The following is a 21699-nucleotide window of genomic DNA, read 5'->3' as shown; positions in this document are numbered from 1 at the left end:
AATTTAACCCTTTCAGCACGCCGAGCTTTCATTTTACCTCAAAAACCCCGTCCGACCCAAAGGTTTTCTGACATTACAACAAAAAAAACTCAATGCATTAAAGGTTTGTGTTCGGAGTTTGGGTGTGTTCAACTAAATATCCCAATCGCTAATGCAATTTCCCCCTCAGATTGTGGGGATTGTGCAAATTGGCCACCGCGTTTCCTACATTACAACAGAGACTACACGTCAAAAAGTACTTCATTGGCTGTAAAGCGCTTTGGGATGTCCAGAGGTTGCGAAAGGCGCGATAGAAATGAAAATCTATTTTTCTCTGCTGCTGGCAGCAACCAGGTTTAACCCTGTGTGTGCAAGGGGGAATTCAATAAACCGCACAGGTGTACAGGCAATAAGCTGCCGAGCAGTCTCACGCACAAGGGACTGTACAAGGACGTCCCATCCAGGTCTGCCCTCTCAACCAACACTCCCATAGGGATTGCCAGACGGAAAATGACCACCTGGTGGCCGTATGAAATGACACTTTCCAGTAAGGGTCGCTGGATAACGATCAGGAGGAAGTAGCCTGGTCGATTAGCTCTCCCCCCGCGAACTCACCCTCCATAACCTGACCATCTCCGCCTGGGGTTACACATGAAGGATGGACCCTGCAGAAGCTGCGAGCTGTGATGCTCCCCTCTTGCCCCACCACTCGTTTTCTCCAGGCTTAAATGCCGAACACCGCTGCTAGCCCTCTCTCCCTGCTGTGCGTTCCAGCTGACTCTCCCGCACACATGGAGAACCAGCCCTGGCAAAATGCTGAACACTGATTCTCCCTCATAAGTCCCATATTCCCCCATCGCCCCCACCCCTGTGCTCGCTGCCTCACATCGGCTCCTGGTCCGGCAACCCCTTGATTTTAAAATTCTCATCCTTTTTCTCAAATCCCTCCGTGGCCCTCGTCCCCCCACCCCTCCCCATCTCTGTAACCTCCTCCAGCCCTACGACCCTCCGAGATCTCTGCGCTCCTCCAATTCCGGCCTCTTGCGCATCCCCGATTTTAATCGCTCCACCATTGGCGGCCGTGCCTTCAGCTGCCTGGGCCCGAAGCTCTGGAATTCCCTCCCTAAACCTCTCCGCCTCTCTCTCTCCTCCTTCAAGACGCTCTTTAAAAACCTCCCTCTTTGACCGAGCTTTTGGTCACCAGTCCTAATATCTCCTTATGTGGCTCGGTGTCAAATTTTGTTTGATAAATCGCTCCCGTGAAGCGCCTTGGGACATTTTACAATGTTAAAGGTGCTATATAAATGCAAAGTTGTTGTTGAAAAGGTCCATGTAAACCCTGAACGAGTCCCAAATAAGGTTTCCAAAAGCAAAAGCTTAAAACACTGAGCTCTTTAAATACGCAAAGTAGGGCTAACCGAGACACACCCTGCAAGATTGCAGGTGTGTCCATTGAAAACACACTGGTCCTGCCTGGTTGGGACTATTCTTTCTCCCAGAGAGTGCTAATGACATCATTGGGCATGTTGCTAAGCACATCTTTGAGAAGCATAAATAAACAGAGGTCTCTTCACCTCTCCCATCGCCCCAGGGTTAATGATCTCTCACGCTCAGTGTTAACTCCATCGCTGTCAAGCTCATTAACCCCCCCCCAAGCATACCAACCGGCAAATACTCGTGTGCAGCATAACCACCAGATGGGCCGAATGGCCTGTTTCTGTGCTGTAAATGCCGACAAGGGCACCCAAGAGCAGGAATGCCTCAAGCTGAGTTAGCCGATCCCAACTAGGGGGGCTGGTAAAAAGACTTGCATTTCTATAGCGCCTTTCACGACCTCAGGACGTCCCAAAGCGCTTTACAGCCACTGAAGTACTTTTTCATTTAAATGACGTGCAGTCACTGTTGTAATGTGGGCCAATTTGCGCACAGCAAGATCCCACAAACAGCGATGAGATAATGACCCAGATCATCTGTTTTTAGTGATGCTGGTTGAGGGATAGGCTCAAGGTCGTAGGTTCAAGTCCCCTCTCCAGGAGTCGAGCACAATCATTCTGACCCTCCTAGTGCAGTATCGAGGGAGTGCTGCACTGTCGGAGGTGCCGTCTTTCGGATGATATGTTAAACAGAGTCTGCCCTCTCAGGTGGACGCTCATGGCACTACTGCCAAGAGCAGCAGAGGAGTTCTCCCCGGTGTCCTGGGCCAACATTCCTCCCTCAGCCAACACCACCAAAAACATAAAAGTATCCGTTCATTTTTTCTCATCTGTTGTTTGTGGGATCTTGCTGTGCGCAAATTGAATGATGCGTTTGCCTAACTTTAATTAGTTGGCTGTCAAGCAGCCGGGAATGTCCCGAGGATATGAAAAGCACTGTACAGTTGCAAAGGCTACAACTGTAGAGAGAACGGGAGGAGGCCATTCAGCCCCTCGAGCCTGTTCCGCCATTCAATTCGATCACGGCTGATTCATACCTCAACTCCCGTACCCAACAAAAATCTATCAATCTCAGCCTTGAAAGCTCCAATTGTCCCCCAGCATCCACAGCCTTTTTTTTTGGGGGGGGGGGGGGGGGGGATAAAAAAAAAAGTTCCAGATTTCTACTGCCCCCTGCATCAAAAAGATATTAAAAAAAATCTCACGTCTGCAAGCACTTCCCGTCGACTTTTTCCCCCCCCTGCTCCCCCATTAGAAATTCCTATGTCAACATTTAGAATGGAAACTGCCTATGTAAACTTTGTCACGCTGCAATTACACCCTCCCCCTCAAGTTGGCGTCTTACATGAAATAGTGAGAGAATGTAAACAGGGGCTGAATTACATCCGGGTGTGCGCAGTCCCGCTGTCCTCTGCTCCCCTCAATCTCACTTGGTCACCACTCCCCCCCCACCGTGTGCAACAGAAATATGATTCCCCCCACCGTGTGCAACAGAAATATGACTCCCCACCCCCACCCTGTGCACAATCGAGTTTCCACTCACTGACTGCACTCCCAAATTCTAATGAATTGCGAGCAATCGCTTGACATTATCTGCTATATGTTAATGCAAATCTGCGCCCAACTGTGCTGCTGACTGGAGACATGCCAGGTTGGCACGAGTCCCTTCGGCCCCTTTTACGCTGTCGCGCCAGCTTCAGCAGAGCACAGTCGCACGGTTTCCTGGCGCTGGTTTCTCCGCTCCCCTCCCCGCTCAGCCAGAATTGGAGCCAGCAAGCCATAATCGCAAATAGTGGCCTTGGGAACTCTGACGTCCACCTGAGAGGGGGCCTCAAACGAAAGACGGCACCTGCGACAGTGCAGCACTCCCTCAGTACTGGGGCCGGGAGAGTCAGCCCGGGCACTCAAGTCTCCGGAGCGGGGCTCGAAACCACAACTTTCTGACTCACGGGAGTGGGGGCGGGGGCAGGGGGAGCGCTGAGCCACAGCCGACGCCTGCCTGCCTGCGGTGCGCTATTTAAAACGTTACAGTCCAGACTCCTGCTCGGCAAGTATGTGCAGTTCGGGGAGGGGGGGCACACATGGGGAGGAATAGATCAGTTCCACCCCGGCCTTGTGAAAACGGGAGGCGCTTGGTGCTTTGCCATCGAGCAGCTTGGCTCATCCGGTTTCACTGAAGGTCGTGGGTTCGAGTCCCACTCCAGGACTCGGGCCTCTAAACTGACTCGCGCACACACATTAAAAAAAAAAGATTTAATGGTCATTTACCTTCTAAACGGCTGCTGCAGTTGCCCACAAAACAACAGCAAGTGCCCTTCAGATTAAACAGTCGGGTGTCTTTCAGATGAGACGTTTTAAACCGAGGCCCCGTCTGCCCTCTCAGGCAGGGGGGGGGGGGCCACTATTTCGAAGAGGAGCTCTCCCCGGGGTCCTGGGGCCAATATTTGTCCCTCAGCTGCCGTCACTTCAAACAGATGATCTGGGTCATTTATCTCATTGCTGTTTGTGGGATCTTGCTGTGCGCAAATTGGCTGCTGTGTTTCCTACATCACAACAGTGACCACACTTCAGGAAAAAAAAAAGTGCTTCGTTGGCCGTAAAGCGCTTTGGGGCGTCCTGAGGTCATGAAAGGGGCGACAGAAATACAAATTCTTTCCGGCCTGTAGGCGACAACAGAGAAGTAAGCCAACGCGCAAAGCAGTTTGAATGTTCAACCTGTACCTACCGGCTGGGCCTTTTCCACTTCCGAACAACCAAAACACAACCAGAAGTCGCTCATTTCCTCGGGCCTGGACAGACGCCTCCCAGTCGAGTTCGATCAGCTTCCGTGCGAGACTCTGTCTCCCTTCCCAAGAAGCGTGCGTCAATCGGGGTCAAAAAGAGCACATGGGGGCAGTCCAAGACTGAGGCTGGGTTTACCCCCCCTCCCCCCCTGCGGTCAAGGAGGGGGCTCGGTCCTCGGCCTTCTGCAGCTGTCGAGGGTCAAAGTTCAGGCCGGCGGCTTCCTCCCCCCGCCGCGATCTTAAAACTCTCCCCGATCGGATCCGAACCTGTTTTTTTGAGGAGACGCAGGTTAGTAACCCAGCTCGGAACCAAAACTGAGGCACGGTGCGGAAAGCATTTCACTCCTGCAGGGCTCGACGCTGCCAAAATGAGCTCAGTCTTTCCACCACCCAATCCCTCTCCTCCGATCCAAGCAGCCGCTCTTCACATGCAAGCCCAGACAGCGAGCAGCGGCGGGCTATCCATCGGTGCCAAGCCCGACTCTGTGCACACCCTGCTTCTCCCTCCCTCCCTCCACCCCCAGGGCGTCGAGGCCAATGAAAATGTCCCAATTGACTGGGCTTCACCAACACAGCCCGCACTGGGGATGGAACTGGGGCCTTGTTGGTCACATTCGCGCACAGCCATCCCAGGGGATTGGGGGTAGGAGACCAGCCTTTTCCCAGGGAGGTCTCTCACTCCACTCCTCTCACTCCTCGCCTTCCTCTGGGCCTAAGATTAGCACAGATCAGGAAAAGCTGTTCAGAAATTTTGTTAAACAGCAAAGATACAATCCAGAGGGCTAACAGTACCAGCTTGCGAGCTTCGACTCGGGCGTCCAGAAAGATTCACTGATCAAATGTCCCGAGAGTATGGAAAGTTCCCTCCCTAAACCTCTCTTCCCTCCTTTAAGACACTCCCTTGACCACATTTTTGGTCACCTGCTCTAATATCCCCCAATTTTTCGGACAGCTGGTGCTGGTAATGGTTCTGCTGCTGCCATTTACACCTCCTCCAGCCCCCTCTTCCTCTCTCTCAAATCCCAACCCTCTCCCTCCCTCGCCTGCCCCCCCCCGATCCCAACCCTCTCTCCCTCCCCCCGCCTGCCCCCCTCCGATTCCAACCCTCTCCCGCCTGCCCCCCTCCGATCCCAACCCTCCCCCTCCCCCGCCTGCCCCCCTCCGATCCCAACCCTCCCCCTCCCCCGCCTGCCCCCTCCCTCCGATCCCAACCCCCTCCCTCCGATCCCAACCCTCTCCCTCCCTCGCCTGCCCCCCTCCGATCCCAACCCTCCCCCTCCCCCGCCTGCCCCCCTCCGATCCCAACCCTCCCCCTCCCCCCCCCTCCGATCCCAACCCTCCCCCTCCCCCGCCTGCCCCCCCCTCCGATCCCAACCCTCCCCCTCCCCCGCCTGCCCCCTCCCTCCGATCCCAACCCTCTCCCTCCCCCCCCCCCCCCCCCTGCCCTCCTCCGATCCCAACACTTGTGTGTGTGTCTCTCTCTCTCTTCCTTCCTTCCTCACCCTCACCCACCCCCCCCCCCTCACACTGAATGAATCGCTCCCACCAGATATCTGCCAAAGGAGTTTGGTATCAGACTCCTACATTTGGAGTGGGGGGGGGTGGGGGTTTTGAAGAAGGTGGGACCAAGGAATTAAGACCAGAGAGGTGGGCGCAAAGGGGGCCGCGGGGCGAGAGATTCTCTCGAGCGACAAAGTCTGCCACCCGGTCTCTGCCCTGAATTTGCGAGATCAGACGGCTCCTGGCAGAAGCCAACAGGAGGCTCGCTCGCCGTCAGATTAGGAACAGGGTGGGACACGTCTGGGAAAACATCACGAGCTCTGCCCTCCGCAGGAGATCGGCACAGACCTGTTTAGGGACCGATGACACATCGATTGCCAGTTTAACCCTCGCCCGTTCCTGCTCCGACTACCAGAGGGTGGGTACGTGAAAGGCAGGTTTTAAGTGGGCCATTAAAAGAAAAAATCAAATGTCACAAATGAAACTCAATCCACAAAATAAAATAAACCTGAATTTGTTCGATCGGGTCAAGTTTATGTGATTATGGGGCTGATTTCTTTCCCTCCAGTTTTCCCTTTCAACCCCACCCTCCCCAACACCCCCTTTCCCCTCCGAGGTGCCGAAAGGCCTTCCAATCCCCAACTCAAGTGGCGATGGGTTATCAGCAGGCCGATTAACCGTGGGGGGCATCGCCGGCAGGGCCCGATGCTGTTCTGGGCAGATGCCCCCTGCACGTGTACGTTTTCCCCCCCGAAAGGGGCCGCCGGGAAAGTGATCAGGAAGCAGAAGCTTTGATGATTTAACCCTCTTCCCCAACGCCCATCCAGCCCGAGAGCCCTGCCCAATATCAGTCTCACGCTGCACAGGGCAGGGGTCAAACTCAGGATTCTCCTGGTCTGGGCGGCTCGGTGTCACATCCCAGGCGGTTCTTCAACTGGGAAGGGGAACCTTGATTGCCTCTTGGTGACTCAGACGTCCTCAGAGTAACAAGTTTCGCAAATCGGCAGAACCCAAGGGGTTAGTTCAGAGTTTTATAGAAACAGATATCTACCTGGGCAAAGCTTTTACATCAACACACAGGCTTGTGTGGTTTAAGTAGAGGTTGAGTAGAATGGGCCTGTAATCTCTGGAGTTTAGAAGAATGAGAGGTGATCTCATTGAAACATATAAGATTCTGAGAGGGTGTGACAGGGTAGATGCTGAGAGGCTGTTTCCCCCGGGCTGGAGAGTCTAGAACTAGGGGTCATAGTCTCAGGATAAGGGGTCGGCCATTTAGGGTTGAGATGAGGAGGAATTTCTTCACTCAGAGGGTTGTGAATCTTTGGAATTCTCTACCCCAGAGGGCTGTGGATGCTCCATCGTTGAGTATATTCAAGGCTGAGATCGATAGATTTTTGGACTCTAGGGGAATCGAGGGATATGGGGATCGGGCAGGAAAGTGGTAGAATATCAGCCATGGTCTTACTGAATGGCGGAGCAGGCTCGAGGGGCCGTGTGGCCAACTCCTGCTCCCATTTCTTTTGTTAAGAGGGAGTCATGATGATCCCAACGCATTGCACCCCAAGGAAGATGGGAGTTGGATGAGTTCACTCACTCGATCTCCAGCAAGTGTTGACGGAGAGAAGATGTTTCCACTTGTGGGGGGAGACCAGAACTAGGGGGTCATAAATTCAAGATAATCACCAATAAATCCAATGGGGAATTCTGGAGGAATTTCATTACCCAGAGAGTGGTGAGAATGTGGAACTTGCTTTCACATGGAGTGGTTGAGGCGAATAGCGTAGATGGATTTGAGGGGAAGCCAGGAAGGGAGAAAGGAATAGAAGGATATGCTGATAGGGTGAGATGAAGAGGGGAGGGAGGAGGCTCGTGTGGAGCATAAACACCAGTATGGACCAGTTGGGCTGCACGTTCTCTGTAATTCTACGTAAGATAGACAAGGTTTTGGAGAGGGGAGCCTCCCTACAGGGTGAGGCTGCTCGTACTTTATTTCACGAGCCATCCCAGTGAGTAGCAGCAGGCTATTCAACTGTAGGAGCATCACAGCCAAGCCCAATCTTGTCCTTCTCTAGCCCAATGGGGGCGAGGCCCACTGCAGTGTCCGCTCTACAGCCCTAAAGGAGATAAACTAACTCAGTGCAGATCAGGGAAGCCGAACTAAGCTCTCCCTGGTCTGTACAGCTCGAATGGAAAAATATGCAGAAGGAATCGATTCCAATTTCTGGCGGTGGCTGGATGGCGTAGGAATTTGGAGAGACAGCGGCCTCAAAATATCCTTGCACCTGTCAAGTTATCCATGGAGGGGAATTTCCGACTGTGTTGTATTTTATATACAGACAGACCAGGAGGAACGGAATTACAGCACAATATGAAGTCCAGTAACCCCAGTCAGAGTCGAAGATGGCAGTTATACTGCAGCCTGCAAATACAGGCCGCTTCGAAACGAGCCGAAACCTCAAGGTCGCCCGACCCACCAACAGCAGTCAGTCAGCCACAGAGGCTCCAATCAAACACATTCCCTTTCAGACTCCGGAATAGGTATTATTTGGGAGGGACAAAATTAATATTCGAGCCTTAAATAAATACAATTGTCCCACCAAATATCTGTTCCACACGCTCTCCCTACACCCTCAAATATGTTGAGACCAAGATCACTAAACCAGATGATCTGGCCATTATCACATTGCTGTTTGTGGGATCTTGCTGTGCGCAAATTGGCTGCCGCGTTTCCTACATTACAACAGTGACTACACTTCAAAAGTACTTCATTGGCTGTAAAGCGCTTTGGGACATCCTGAGGTTGTGAAAGGTTTATTTATTCGTTCATGGGATGTGGGCGTCGCTGGCGAGGCCGGCATTTATTGCCCATCCCTAATTGCCCTCGAGAAGGTGGTGGTGAGCCGCCTTCTTGAACCGCTGCAGTCCGTGTGGTGAAGGTTCTCCCACAGTGCTGTTAGGAAGGGAGTTCCAGGATTTTGACCCAGCGACGATGAAGGAACGGCCGATATATTTCCAAGTCGGGATGGTGTGTGACTCGGAGGGGAACGTGCAGGTGGTGGTGTTCCCATGTGCCTGCTGCTCTTGTCCTTCTAGGTGGTAGAGGTCGCGGGTTTGGGAGGTGCTGTCGAAGAAGCCTTGGCTTGATGTCAAGGGCAGTCACTCTCACCTCACCTCTGGAATTCAGCTCTTTTGTCCATGTTTGGACCAAGGCTGTAATGAGGTCTGGTGCTATAGAAATGCAGGTTCTTTCTTTATTTATTCTTCCTGGGACCTCCAAACTGAGGAACCCCCTGGTCTCCCTCCCGGGACATTCTACGGGCCTAAAACTCTCCATTTCCCGATTTACCTCTTCTCACTCTTTTCAACCTCGGTGGTGTTCTGGGCCTTGGGCCTTCAGTGGCTTCCTCGATTGAAAAAAAAAACACACGCCCACGATGGTTTGCTACGTACACTTAACGGGGATGGAACCGCAGACACATGCGACTGGCTGAAAAACGCGTGGCACGGCAGTACACTGGTGAACCGCGCCCGGGGACGGCATGGCGCAGATTTGGGCCGACTCCTGTTGGCGATCCGAGGCTGGGAGAGGGGGGCGAGACACGGGGCCTCATCGAAAGAGGAAAAGAGCAACATTGGCTGGGGATCCTCGAGTATAGAGGATTGAGGGGTGATTTAATCGAGGTGTTTAAGATGTTTAAAGGATTCGATAGGGTCGATGGAGAGAAACTATTTCCTCTGGTGGGGGAGAGTCCAGAACAAGGGGGCAGAACCTTAAAATTAGAGCCAGGCCGTTCAGGGGTGATGTCAGGAAGCACTTCTTCACACAAAGGGGAGTGGGAATCTGGAACTCTCTCCCCCCAAAAAGCTGTTGAGGCCGGGGGTCAATTGAAAATATCAAAACTGAGATGGATAGATTTTTGTTGGGTATTAAGGGTTAGGGAACCAAGGCGGGTAAATGGAGTTAAGATACAGATCAGCCGTGTTCTGACTGAATGGCGGAACGGGCTCGAGGGGCTGAACGGCCTCCTCCTGTTCCCACGTTTCACCCTGGGCCCCTCTCCTGTGCCGCTCACAGAGCTGGAGGCTTAGCCAAGTCTCACTTAGCTCAGTATTTGAGGTACGGGATGCCCTGCTCCCCTCACTCCGGCCTGTAGGAGGACAGCCATCCGCCCTTAAAATGGCAACAGGATTTTCCGGTGGGCGCAGTTTAGCCGAAGACGCTCCCCGCGTTTCAGTGGTCTGGTCTCCCACATGACGAACGGGTGCAGTATCGGTGAGACTGTACCCCAGCGAGGAGGGCGGGAGGAGAAAAATCTGAAGATATTTTAGCCCCGAACAAAAAGGAAAGGCCACTTCATCGTCTAATCCTTTAGCCCTCCGTTGCTTATTAAAAGCTCAGTGTCTGTTAAAACCTTCCGACCGTGGCCTATCATATCACATCAGCCCAGTTCGACGAGAAGGCTCCCACCAATGGTCCCAAAGCTTTAATTACATCGCGCTCCCAACTCCCTGCCGCTGCATTTGCGTCGAATGCGCCCTTCAGAAGGCACGCCCCTCATTCAGGAACAATCTCCCTCCAATTTTTAACCTGCATTCACTCATCGGAGAATCACACAGCGCAGCCATTCAGCCCATCGCGCCAATGCTGGCCCTTTGAAAGAGCTACCCAATCCCACTCCCCGTAGCCCTGCAAATTTTTCCTTTTCAAGTATTTATCCAACTCTCTTTTGAAAAACTTACGACTGAACCTGCTCCCATCGCTCTTTCAGGCAGCGAACACCGGATCGTGACAATTCGCTCATCTCCTCCCTCTGGTTCTTTTGCCAATTATCTTAAATCTGTGCCCTCTGGTTACCGACCCTCCTGCCGCTGGAGACAGGTTTAGGGGCTGTGGGGTCTTCTCCGTTCACCCGAGGGCATCAGTTTATCGTCTCACCTGAAAGACGGCACCTCCGACAGTGCAGCACTCCCTCAGGGAGCGTCGGCCTGGATCTTGTGCTCGAGTCCCCGAAGTGGGAACCCAAACGCAGGACCTTCTGGCTCGGAGTGCTACGCACTGAGCTAGGGCCCGACACCACGAACAGGCTGCCGACACGCACTTGTGGAAGGCTTGACCTATGTAATACTTTCCTCTGGCTGGAAGCCCTAACACTTCCTTTCAACGCGTCTGACTGCACTGCATTCAAGCTCTCGCCCTGCAAAACATACCGTGACCCTTCACCTCACTGAGGCAGGAGAGCGAAGAACAACAGGAAGAGAGCACAGCGAGCCGGGTGTCCAGTTCAACATAACACTGTCTGGTTTCATACACTCTTGACGTTTGTTAAATTGGCAAACTTCCCCTTAATTCAGTTACTGATGGTGGTTTGGGGCGGAGGGGAAAAAGATCAGCTGAAGTACGAGAGAGCTGCTTGTAGTCAGTTTAAAGTGCGGCCTAGTTGAGGCTTTTTATCAAAACCGACAGGTCACTGGAACGCTCACTCTGTGAACACTTTTCCCAACTTATCTTTCGCTGAGGACACTCACACTTCCCCGGGGAACTGTCCCCTCTTGGGCCTAACACGTCCCAACGACAACTTATATTTAATCAGGGCTTTTCACAGGAGCGATCACCAAACAAAATTTGACACCGAGCCACATAAGGAGATACCGGGGGACAGGAAAGCTCGGTCAAGGAGTTGGTCTTAAGGAGCGGCTTGAAAAGGAGGAGACGGGGGCGGAGAGGTTGAGGGAGTGAATAACCCTAACGCACGGCCGCCAATGGCGGAGCGAAGGAAATCGGGGGATGCGCAAGAGGCCAGAATTGGAGGAGCGCAGAGATCGCGGAGGGTTGGAGGGGGTCACAGAGGTGGGGGGGTGGGGCGAAGGCGAGGGCCATGGAGTGATTTGAACACGAGGATGAGAATATTTTTTAAAAATCGAGGCGTTGCTGGACCGGGAGCCGATGTAGGTCAGCGAGCACAGTATTGGGGGTGATGGGTGAACGGGACTTGGTGCGAGTTAGGATACGGGGGCAGCAGAGTTTTGGGTGAGCTGAAGTTTACGGAGGGTGGACGACGGGAGGCCGGCCAGGAGAGGATTGGAATGGTCAAGCCCAGAGGTAAACGGCATGGATTGGGGGGGGGGGGGCGGGATTTCAGCAACAGAGCGTCCCCTGGATAGAGGGTACAGGCCGGCAGCATCGTGTCAGACCTCAGCCAGTGCGGCAGGGCTTCTAGAGGGCAGACACATCCACCCCTCCTGCTGGGGGGGGGGGGGCAGTAGAGCCTTTCGGAGAGGAGGGGAGAACTCTGGTGGGGGGGGGGGGTGGAAAAGAAGTCATCTTTTATTCCTTCTAGAAAGTCAAACCGTTTCTCCCTGCTAACGTGTGCAGTTACCAATAGCAACCAAAGGGTTCCAACATCACCGTGGCTAATCTGTCCGCCACAGCTTACTGCAAACAAAATTCCAAAACTTGACTCACGGTCAAGTTTTTTTTTTTGGGGTTGTAAAATCCCTCACCGTACGTCAGCTTGGCTCGGTTGGTACCACTCTTCCCTCAAGAGTCAGGAGGTCGTGGGTTCAAGTCCCACTCCGGGAATTCCAGCACAAAACCCTCGGCTGACACTCCAGTGCAGTACTTGTGGAAACTCAGGATGTAAAAAAGATCCCACGGCCGCTATTTCAAAGAAGAGCGTGGGGGAGCTCTCTCGGTGCCCAGGGCCAATATTTATCCCTCAACCAAGATCACTAAAACATTATTTTATTGCTGTTTGCTGTGCGCAAATTGGCGGCCGCGTTTCCTACATTACAACAGTGACTACACTTCAAATAAAAGTACTCCATTAGCTGCAACGGGCTTTGGGACGTCCTGAAGTCTAGACAGGGACTTAACGGGCATTTTTGTCACTGAGATTCTCTCCTCATTTTGGAAAGAAAGAGCAAACTTGCATTTAGACAGTGCCTTTCACAATCTCAGGATATCCCAAAGCGTTTTACAGCCAACTTTTGAAGTGGAGTCACTGTTGTAATGTAGGAAATGCGGCAGCCAACTAGTGCACAGCAAGATCCCACAAACAGCCACGAGCTTAAGTGACCAGATAATCTGTTTTTTTTTATAAAAAAAACAAAAGTAGGGTTGGTTGAAGGGAGAAAAGTTGAGTCAGAAAACCAGGGAGTGACGACACATCAAAAGCTTAACACAAGCTCGAGGAACAGAACCTCACCTTTCATTTAGGCACTTTACAACCTTCCGGACTCAACATAGAAACATAGAAAATAGGAGCAAGAGTAGGCCATTCGGCCCTTCGGGCCTGCTCCGCCATTCAAAATGATCATGGCCGATCGTCTAACACAGTACCCTGTTCCCACTTTTTCCCCACATCCCTTTAGCATTAAGAAATATATCTATCTCCTTCTTGAATACATCTAATGACTTGGCCTCCATTGCCTTCTGTGGTAGAGAATTCCACAGGTTCACCACCCTCTGAGTGAAGAAATTTCTCCTCATCTCGGTTCTAAATGGCATACCCCGTATCCTGAGACTGTGACCCCTGGTTCTGGACTCCCCAGCCATCGGGAACATCCTCCCTGCATCTAGTCTGTCTAGTCCTGTTAGAATTTTATATGTTTCGATGAGATCACCTCTCATTCTTCTAAACTCTAGTGAATATAGGCCTAGTCGACCCAATCTCTCCTCATACGGCAGTCCTGCCATCCCAGGAATCAGTCTGGTAAACCTTCGTTGCACTCCCTCCATGGCAAGGACATTCTTCCTCAGATAAGGAGACCAAAACTGCACACACTACTCCAGATGTGGTCTCACCAAGGCCCTGTATAACTGCAGTAAGACATCCCAGCTCCTGTACTCAAATCCTCTTGCAATGAACGCCAAAATACCATTCGCCTTCCTAACTGCTTGCTGCACCTGAATGCTCGCTTTCAGCGACTGGTGTACAAGAACATCCAGGTCTCGTTGCACCTCCCCTTTTCCCAATCTATCACCATTCAGATAATAATCTGCCTTTGTTTTTACAACCAAAGTGGATAAACTCACATTTATCTACGTTATACTGCATCTGCCATGTTCTTGCCCACTCACCCAACTTGTCTAAATCACATTGGAGCCTCTCTGCATCCTCCTCACAGCTCACATTCCACCATTTCAATAACTTCAGATCAGAACCACTGCTTCCATTTTTTCGGTCAGCCAGTGCTGGTAATGGTTCTGCTGCTGCCATTTACAGCTACTCCTGACCAATCTTTCGTTTCTTAACCTGCCCCATTCCCACCCTCCTTGCCTTGCACCATCATCATTTAACCACTCGTGCCCTCCACCCTCACAGACTTTCCCTTTTGTCCTTCCCTCCCCCTTTCCCTGACTCTCTACTTCCTCAAAAACCTTAACATCTTCCAGTTCTGCGTTAACTCTGTTTCTTTCTCCCCAGGTGCTGCCCGACTTGCTGAGCTGCTCCAGCATTTTCTGTTGTTATTTCCCCCCCCCATCAAAATCACTGGCTGCAAAGCGCTTTGGGACGTCCTGAGGTTATGAAAAGCGTCCCCCAGATATCCTGCTGACGATCACTGGCCGCACTCAAAGACGAGGAGCTACCACTTGGGGTGATGGAGGACGACGACACTGGAACATAAAAGACGGAGTAGCAGGAGAAAATCTCTTTCCCCCCCCCCACAGGTGTCTTGGGACTCGACGCCCAAACAAAAAAAAAGTAGCCTGACCGGTTTGTTCATGACATGTACCTGAAGAGATATTAACCAAATCCCAGAGACAGAAACCTGGATATACCGTAAGCCAAGGGAGCAGTCCCAGCGGGCCCGTTGTGATTGGAACAAGTTAAAAAAATCTCCCACGATTCGGTGGTAAACTCACCGCCCAGTGTGGGAACTGAGTCACGCAAACCAGGAACTCGTTACCTCCAAGTCACTGCTGGACTGTTTCGAGCTGTAGGGCAGGAAGAGAACAAAACCAACCAAGATTTCCGCTTGCTACTCAGTGAGTTGCATTTATATAGCACCTTGCACGACCTCAGGCTGTCCCGAAGTGCCTCGCAGCCAATGAAGTAGAGTCACTCTTGTAATGTAGGGAAACGCAGCAGACAAATTGCGCACAGCAAGATCCCACAAACAGCAATGAGATAATGACCAGATAATCTGTATTTTAGCGATAAGGACATAAGGAATTGGAGCAGGAGTAGGCCATTCGGCCCCTCGATCCTGCTCCAACATTCAATCAGATCGTGGCTGATCTTCGACCTCAACTCCACTTTCCCGCCCGATCCCCATATCCCTTGATTCCTCTAGAGTCCAAAAATCCATCCATCTCAGCCTTGAATATACTCAACGACTGAGCATCCACAGCCCTCTGGGGTAGAGAATTACAAAAATTCACAACCCTCTGCGTGAAGAAATTCCTCCTCATCTCAGTCCTAAATGGCCGACCTCTTATCCTGTGACTATGTCCTCTAGTTCTAGACTCTCCAGCCAGGGGAAACAATCTCTCAGTATCTACCCTGTCACGCCCCCTCAGAATCTTATATGTTTCAATGAGATCACCTCTCATTCTTCTAAACTCCAGAGTACAGGCCCATTCCACTCAATCTCTCCTCATAGGACAACCCTCTCATCCCAGGAATCAATCTAGTGAACCCAGTTGTTTGAGACCACCAGGGAGAACTCCTCTGTTTGTCTTCAAAGTAATGCCATGTGGTTTATATGTAGAATAACAGATACCCGGGAGTGAGTTACAGGCTGGAATCTAATCGAGGGGTTCGGAGGGGTTTATATATAGAATAACAGATACCCGGGAGTGAGTTACAGACTGGAATCTAATCGAGGAGTTCGGGGGAGTTTATATATAGAATAACAGATACCCGGGAGTGAGTTACAGGCTGGAATCTAATCGAGGGGTTCAGGGGGGGTTTATATATAGAATAACAGATACCTGGGAGTGAGTTACAGTGACTTTGGAATCTAATTAAGAGTTCAGACATCATAAATGTTTGGAAAAAAGCTCAGATGGCTTTATGACCATCATTAAGGCACTGATCTCAGATTCACTGCCTAGAAATCCAGACAAGGTTTTTTTTTAAAATCATCAAGACTTTTATTTTAAATTATGAATGTATAAAATTGAGGGGCAAGTTAAGACCAGCTAGTCCATCAAGCCTGCCCCATGCACCATGATGGCTGGAGCACTTGGCGGTGTGGTTTTATTCAGTTCGGGGCCCACTGTCGCACTAATGCCAACTGCAAGAGAGATTCCGACAGCCATGGGACTCCTTGTTATTGGCCTGCGATGGTATTCACAGGGCAGGGCTGAAAATGGGCTGCAATATCATTTTTACAAGATTACAGGGGAAATACAGGCCGGTACTGACGGGAAGCATCTCAGTGGGTTGACGAGGGGGTTCAGACTGATGACAGGTCAGCACACTACGTCCCAATACCATAACAGTGACCCAACACAGTTGCACCCTGCCACCTTTCAGATGAGACCTTAATCATAATCTTAGAATAAGGGGCTGCTCTTTCAAAACTGAGATGAGGAGAAACTTCTTCACTCAGAGGGTGGTAGGTCTGTGGAATTTGCTGCCCCAGGAAGCTACATCATTAAATAAATTTAAAACAGAAATCGACAGTTTCCTAGAAGTAAAGGGAATTAGGGGTTACGGGGAGCGGGCAGGAAATTGGACATGAATTTAGATTTGAGGTTAGGATCAGATCAGCCATGATCTTATTGAATGGCGGAGCAGGCTCGAGGGGCTGATTGGCCTACTCCTGCTCCTATTTCTTATGTTCTTAAACCGAGGCCTTGTCTGCCCCTCTCAGATGGACTTAAAAGATCCCACAGCCACTATTGGAAGTAGAGCAGGGGGGAGTTCTCCCCGGTGTCCTGGGGTCAATATTTAATCCCTCAACCAACATCACCGAAACAGATGATCTGGTCATTATCACATTGCTGTTTGTTTGTGGGATCTTGCTGTGCGCAAATTGGCTGCCGCGTTGCCCCACATTACAACATTGACTACGAATCAAAAGTACTTCGCCGGCTGTAAAGCGCTGTGGGACGCCCTGAGGTTGTGAAAGGTGACTTAGAAATGCAAGATCTTTCTTTTACAGGAGAGGCATTTGCTGGTAACGATCAGCAGACACCAAACGGCGAGAGGGGAGACGGTGAAAACTCGCCAGCTCGCTGTTTGACTTTCTCACAATCCAGCCGCGGATCACAAAGGACGGTATTCTCGGACAAAAATAATTCGTATATCTGTTTTTTTTTAAAAAAGTGAGGAAAGCAATCAAGGAGTCCAGGTGAAGGGGAACCCAAGGCTCAGAGCTGGAAACCACCAGAATGGGGGGAAAAAAAGTAGTACTGATTCAAATTAGGAAAGAAAGACTTGAATTTATAAAACACCTTTCACAAACTCAGGGGGCAGGTTAGATGACGGCTTGCTTGGGTTTTAAAAGCCTCTAGATAGTCGGAAAAGAGTCCACAGTTTTGAAGTCCTGGGAAATTGAAACTTTCGAATCGGAGATCGATAGATTTTTTTTTTGTTGGGTAGGGGTATTGGAGGGTTACAGAACTAAGGCAGTCAAGATGGAGTTAAGATACAGGTCAGCCATGATCTAATTGAATGGCGGAACAGGCTCCAGGGGGCCGAATGGCCTATTCCTGTTTCTATGAAACCACAGCAGAGTGTGGGGTTAAAGGACGAATTGTCGTGGGGTCCTGGGGGGTGGGGGGGAAAGGGGAAAGAGCAAGTTTTTGGAGTTTAAAAGTAAAACAGCAAGTGAGAAAAGGTTCATAAAATCAATAAACGAGAGAGGCAGAGGGTTTTTGCAATGGGAGGGGAAGGAAATGTAATTTAGAAAGCCCCACAGATCTTACAACAGGCCCATTACACAATCTTGATAGAACTCATTGTATGATTAACTAGAGATTAGCTTCCAGTTTACAGCTTGCTTTTCAGCCCACACTTAACCTCTTACATTGAAGCCTTTGGCATGCAATTAAAAAGGGGAAAAAAAATCCCAACAACCCAAAAGGTCTTTATCCCCCCCCCAAAAAAAGTGATCCATTTGCCTTCCTAGTTTAAAACGGGAAGATCCATCAGAGACTTTCCCAAAGGTCACACACACATACCAGCAATGACTTTAAAAGCTCCCCTTATAAAAGGAAAGGAACAAACACCGCCTTTAAACTCACAAGCTCGTGTCTCTTTCTAAATCCTGCTCCCATTGTAAGTTTAAGGAAGTGGCAAAAAACGCAGTCAGAAGTCAAATGAAGCGCTGCAATTTGGAAACAAAAAAGGAACATATTTCTCGCTCTCTCTTTTCCGGATTTATATAATAAAAAAAAGCTTCACCAACAAGTTTCCAACCTCGGGATTCCCATGGAATATCCCGAGTCCCGGGCTACAAAAAGAACTTTTTGTTCCCCCAAAAAAAGAGTCGAGAAACTTTTTTTTTGTTGAAAAGGAGTTTCAACTTTTTGTCTCTCCCGCTTACCTTTTGTTAGTTTCCGAGTAGATAGAAAAGTCCTTTCTAAATATATATATTTCTAAAATCACTTTTTTCTCTCTTTTTATACTATGGATTTTCTTTGCAAGGATTGAAACCCCTTCTTCCTGTTCAGTGCTTATTCTGAGGTGTGGCTCCAGCTCTCACTCATTGCCAGTGACTCATTCCTCTTGGTCTGAACGAACCAAACGACTCAATTTCCCAGGGATGGAAAAGGAGGAGAGACAAGACGCCACCTCTGGATATAGCTGGTGCTGACAACTGGTAAAAGAGAACAAAAAAAAATGTAAGGTGTGCAAATTTAAGGGCGTGATCTGCTGTGGTTGTTTTTCTTTAAAAAAAAGTGGTTAGCACCGAAGAAAGACCTTATATTTATGTAGAGTCACTTACATTGCTATGGTGCTCATTAGGTACAAATTGACGACTCAGGGCACGTTATGAGGCGGCAGACGCCGATCTGGGAGAAAATAGCACCTTCCACATCTCCCGGAACCGTCCAAAAGGACGTCACGTACAAAGAATTGCCCGTGTCCTAACTCGCACCGAGTCCCGTTTGCCTGTCACCCCACCCCGTGCTCGAAACTTGCTGGTCTTCCAGTGCGAGGAGCTGTCCTCGACCGAGTGTTGCAGACTGGCGCATTCCTAGGTCCAGGACTACGTGCTCAGGGACACACTGAGGATGGGCGCGGCCGCCGCAAAGGCTCTGTGGGGAAAGGCAACCGTTTCGAGCCTTCCCGCCATTGTATACCGAGGGGCTGCAATCAGGGAAAACCCCCCACCCCGGGCAGAATGTAAAATTCAAATTGATGTAATGAATCTGTAATGAATCTGTAACAAATGACCTGTATTGATTGTGATGCAATGAGGCACCCTCGAGTGTCATGATCTGTAATTATGTCCAATGTGTTCATTGAACTGTGCTTGATGTAACCTGCAAATTGTATAATCTGTATTGTGTACGTTTGCAATGAGATATGACAACTGTATTGTATGTTTTGCTACAAATTTTATGAATAAAGTATATTTTTTGAAAAAAAAAATCTACGTCGGCTCCTGGTCCAGCAACGACTCGATTTTAAAATTCTCATCCTTGTGTTCAAATCCCTCCATGGCCTCGCCCCCACCCCCCATCTCTGTAACCTCCACCAGCCCTATAACCCTTTGAGATCTCAGCACTCCTCCGACTCTGGCCTCTTGTCAATCCCCCACTCCCTTCGCCCCACCATTGGCAGCCGTGCCTTCAGCCGCCTAGACCCTAAGCTCTGGAATTCCCTCGCTAAACCTCTCCGCCTCTCTCTCCTCCTGTAAGATGCTCCTTAAAACCCACCTCTTCGACGAAGCTTTTGGTCACCTGTCCTAATCTTTAGCTCAGTGTCGATTGTTGTCTGATAATCGCTCCTGTGAAGCGGCTTGGGACCGTTTTACTACGTTAAAGATGCTATAAATGCAAGTTATTGTTGTCGCCATGTGGTCCAACGCTGCAGCCATTCTGCACACAGCAAAATCCCACAGGCAGCAATGAGATGTAGGACCAATTTAATCTATTAACTCGTTTCCTGGAATAGTCCCCTCCCAGCCCCCCATATTCATCCTAGAAAGAGTTTTCACCCAGAACTATGCCACAGGCAATGACACCTTTGGAAAATTCATACTCTCTGCGTTAATGTAGGTCAGTACAGAAAGACTTGCATTTCTACAGTGCCTTTCACAACCGCAGGACTTCCTAAAACACTTTATAGCCAATGAAGTACTTTTGAAGTGTGGTCACTGTTGCAATGTAGGAAACACAGCAGCCAATTTGCGCACAGCAAGATCCCACAAACAGCAATGAGATGATGAACGGATAATCTGTGTTTGGTGTTAGCTGAGGGATAAATATTGGCCAGGTCACCAGGGAGAACTCTGTTGCTCTTCTTCCAATATTGGCCATGGGTTCTTTTACATCCATCTAAGAGGGGCAGACGGGGTCTCAGTTTAACATCTCATTTGAAAGACGGCACACCTCTGACGGTGCAGCACTCCCTCAGTCTCGAGTCTCTGGAGTGGGGTTTGAACCCACGACCTTCTGACTCAGAGGCAAAAGTGTTACCCTCCGAGCCGCCGCTGACACCTTGGTGTGAAAGAGTGAGGCTCGGCCGTAATGCCCCAATGGTGGAATAGCCTGCTGAGACACTCTTTGCCCCATGGGTGACACTCAGTGCACCAGCTCACAGGGGAAGGATGGACTCTTTAGTCAAGGTACCGGTCTGTGGATGTGGATCCCAGCAAGAGTTAATCTTTCCTTTCTCAGCCCAGTGGTGCTGTTCTGCCTGAGATCAGAGAAGTAAGTCCAGACTGGGAACTGAAACTGGGCTGAGTCATAACCATACCAACAAATCCACAGGGAACTCTTAAAGTTACATCAAATTTTACAGCACAGAAACAGGCCATTCGGCCCAACGGGTTCATGCTCCACACGAGCCTCCTCCCTCCCCTCTTCATCTCACCCTATCAGCATATCCTTCTATTCCTTTCTCCCTCATGTACTTATGTAGCTTTCCCTTAAATGCATCTGTGCTATTCGCCTCAACTACTCCTTGTCAGCGCCTGTAGGAGAGGAGCAGAAAATTGGAGAGAAGTATAGAAGGTATTCTTTTAAATAAGGCAGTGTTTGCACAATGAGAAAGAGTGTAGCCATCTTGTTTTGGGTGTGGTGACAGAGGAGACTCATTATGTAAGGAAATGTCTGCTTCCACATCTCCAGCAAGCTCCAACGCCCACCAGACCTCCTGGACAGGTCACTTACTGGCCCATGTCACATTGACTCTCTTCCTTGTTGTCAGGCTGTGGCTTGAGTCAGAAGGTTGTGGGTTCGAACCCCACTCCAGAGACTTTGAGCACATAATCCAGACCGACACTCCTAGCACCAGTAGCGAGGGAGTGCTGCATTGTTGGAGGTGCCGTCTTTCGGATGAGATGTTAAGCTGAGGCCCCGTCTGCCCCTCTCAGGTGGACGTAAAAGAGCCTGTGGCCACTATTGGAAGAAGAGCAGGGGGGAGTTCTCCCCGGTGTCCTGGGGCCGATATTTATCCCTCAAGCAACATCACTAAAACAGATGATCTGGTCATTGTTTGTGTGCGAAGTGGCTGCTGCGTTTCCTACATTACAACAGTGACTACACTTCAAAAAGTACTTCACTGGTTGTAAAGTGCTTTGGGACGTCATTAAAGGTGCTATAGAAATACAAGTACATGAATATAGTGACTTATCACATCTCTCTGTAATGTCCAAATTCACTTCACAGTTAATGGTTTTGAAATGCAATAAATGTTACTACAAGTGAAACCCGGCAGCCAATTTGCACATAGCTAGGTCCCATAAACAGCAATAAGATGTACGATCAGATGAACATAAGAATTTTTTTAGGAACTGAGAAAGGCTCGTAGGCCCAACAAGCCCTTTTTCCTTCTACATTGATCCCCTACCTGCCTCTGTACAGTGCGACAAAACCA

At 50.1% G+C, this 21699-nt stretch overlaps 1 protein-coding gene across 2 annotated transcripts in view; it reads right to left on the bottom strand.

Moving 5' to 3' along the window:
- LOC137306619 (CDC42 small effector protein 1-B-like) overlaps positions 1-21699 on the bottom strand; it is a 59737-nt gene that overhangs the window by 9988 nt on the left and 28050 nt on the right. For both annotated transcript variants that reach the window (XM_067975923.1, XM_067975924.1), the window contains exons 2-3: positions 18197-18469; positions 4138-4462 (exon numbers count right to left, since the gene is read on the bottom strand). In XM_067975923.1, the coding sequence (XP_067832024.1) occupies positions 4138-4191 (54 nt within the window). In that variant the 5' untranslated portion in view covers positions 4192-4462; positions 18197-18469. The remainder of the gene's footprint in view (positions 1-4137; positions 4463-18196; positions 18470-21699) is intronic.

This window comes from Heptranchias perlo, chromosome 44 (assembly GCF_035084215.1).
Source record: "Heptranchias perlo isolate sHepPer1 chromosome 44, sHepPer1.hap1, whole genome shotgun sequence".
Lineage (NCBI taxonomy): Eukaryota > Metazoa > Chordata > Chondrichthyes > Hexanchiformes > Hexanchidae > Heptranchias > Heptranchias perlo.
The sequence above is the reverse complement of the archived record's forward strand: the minus strand, read 5'-3'. Positions and strand labels throughout refer to the sequence as shown.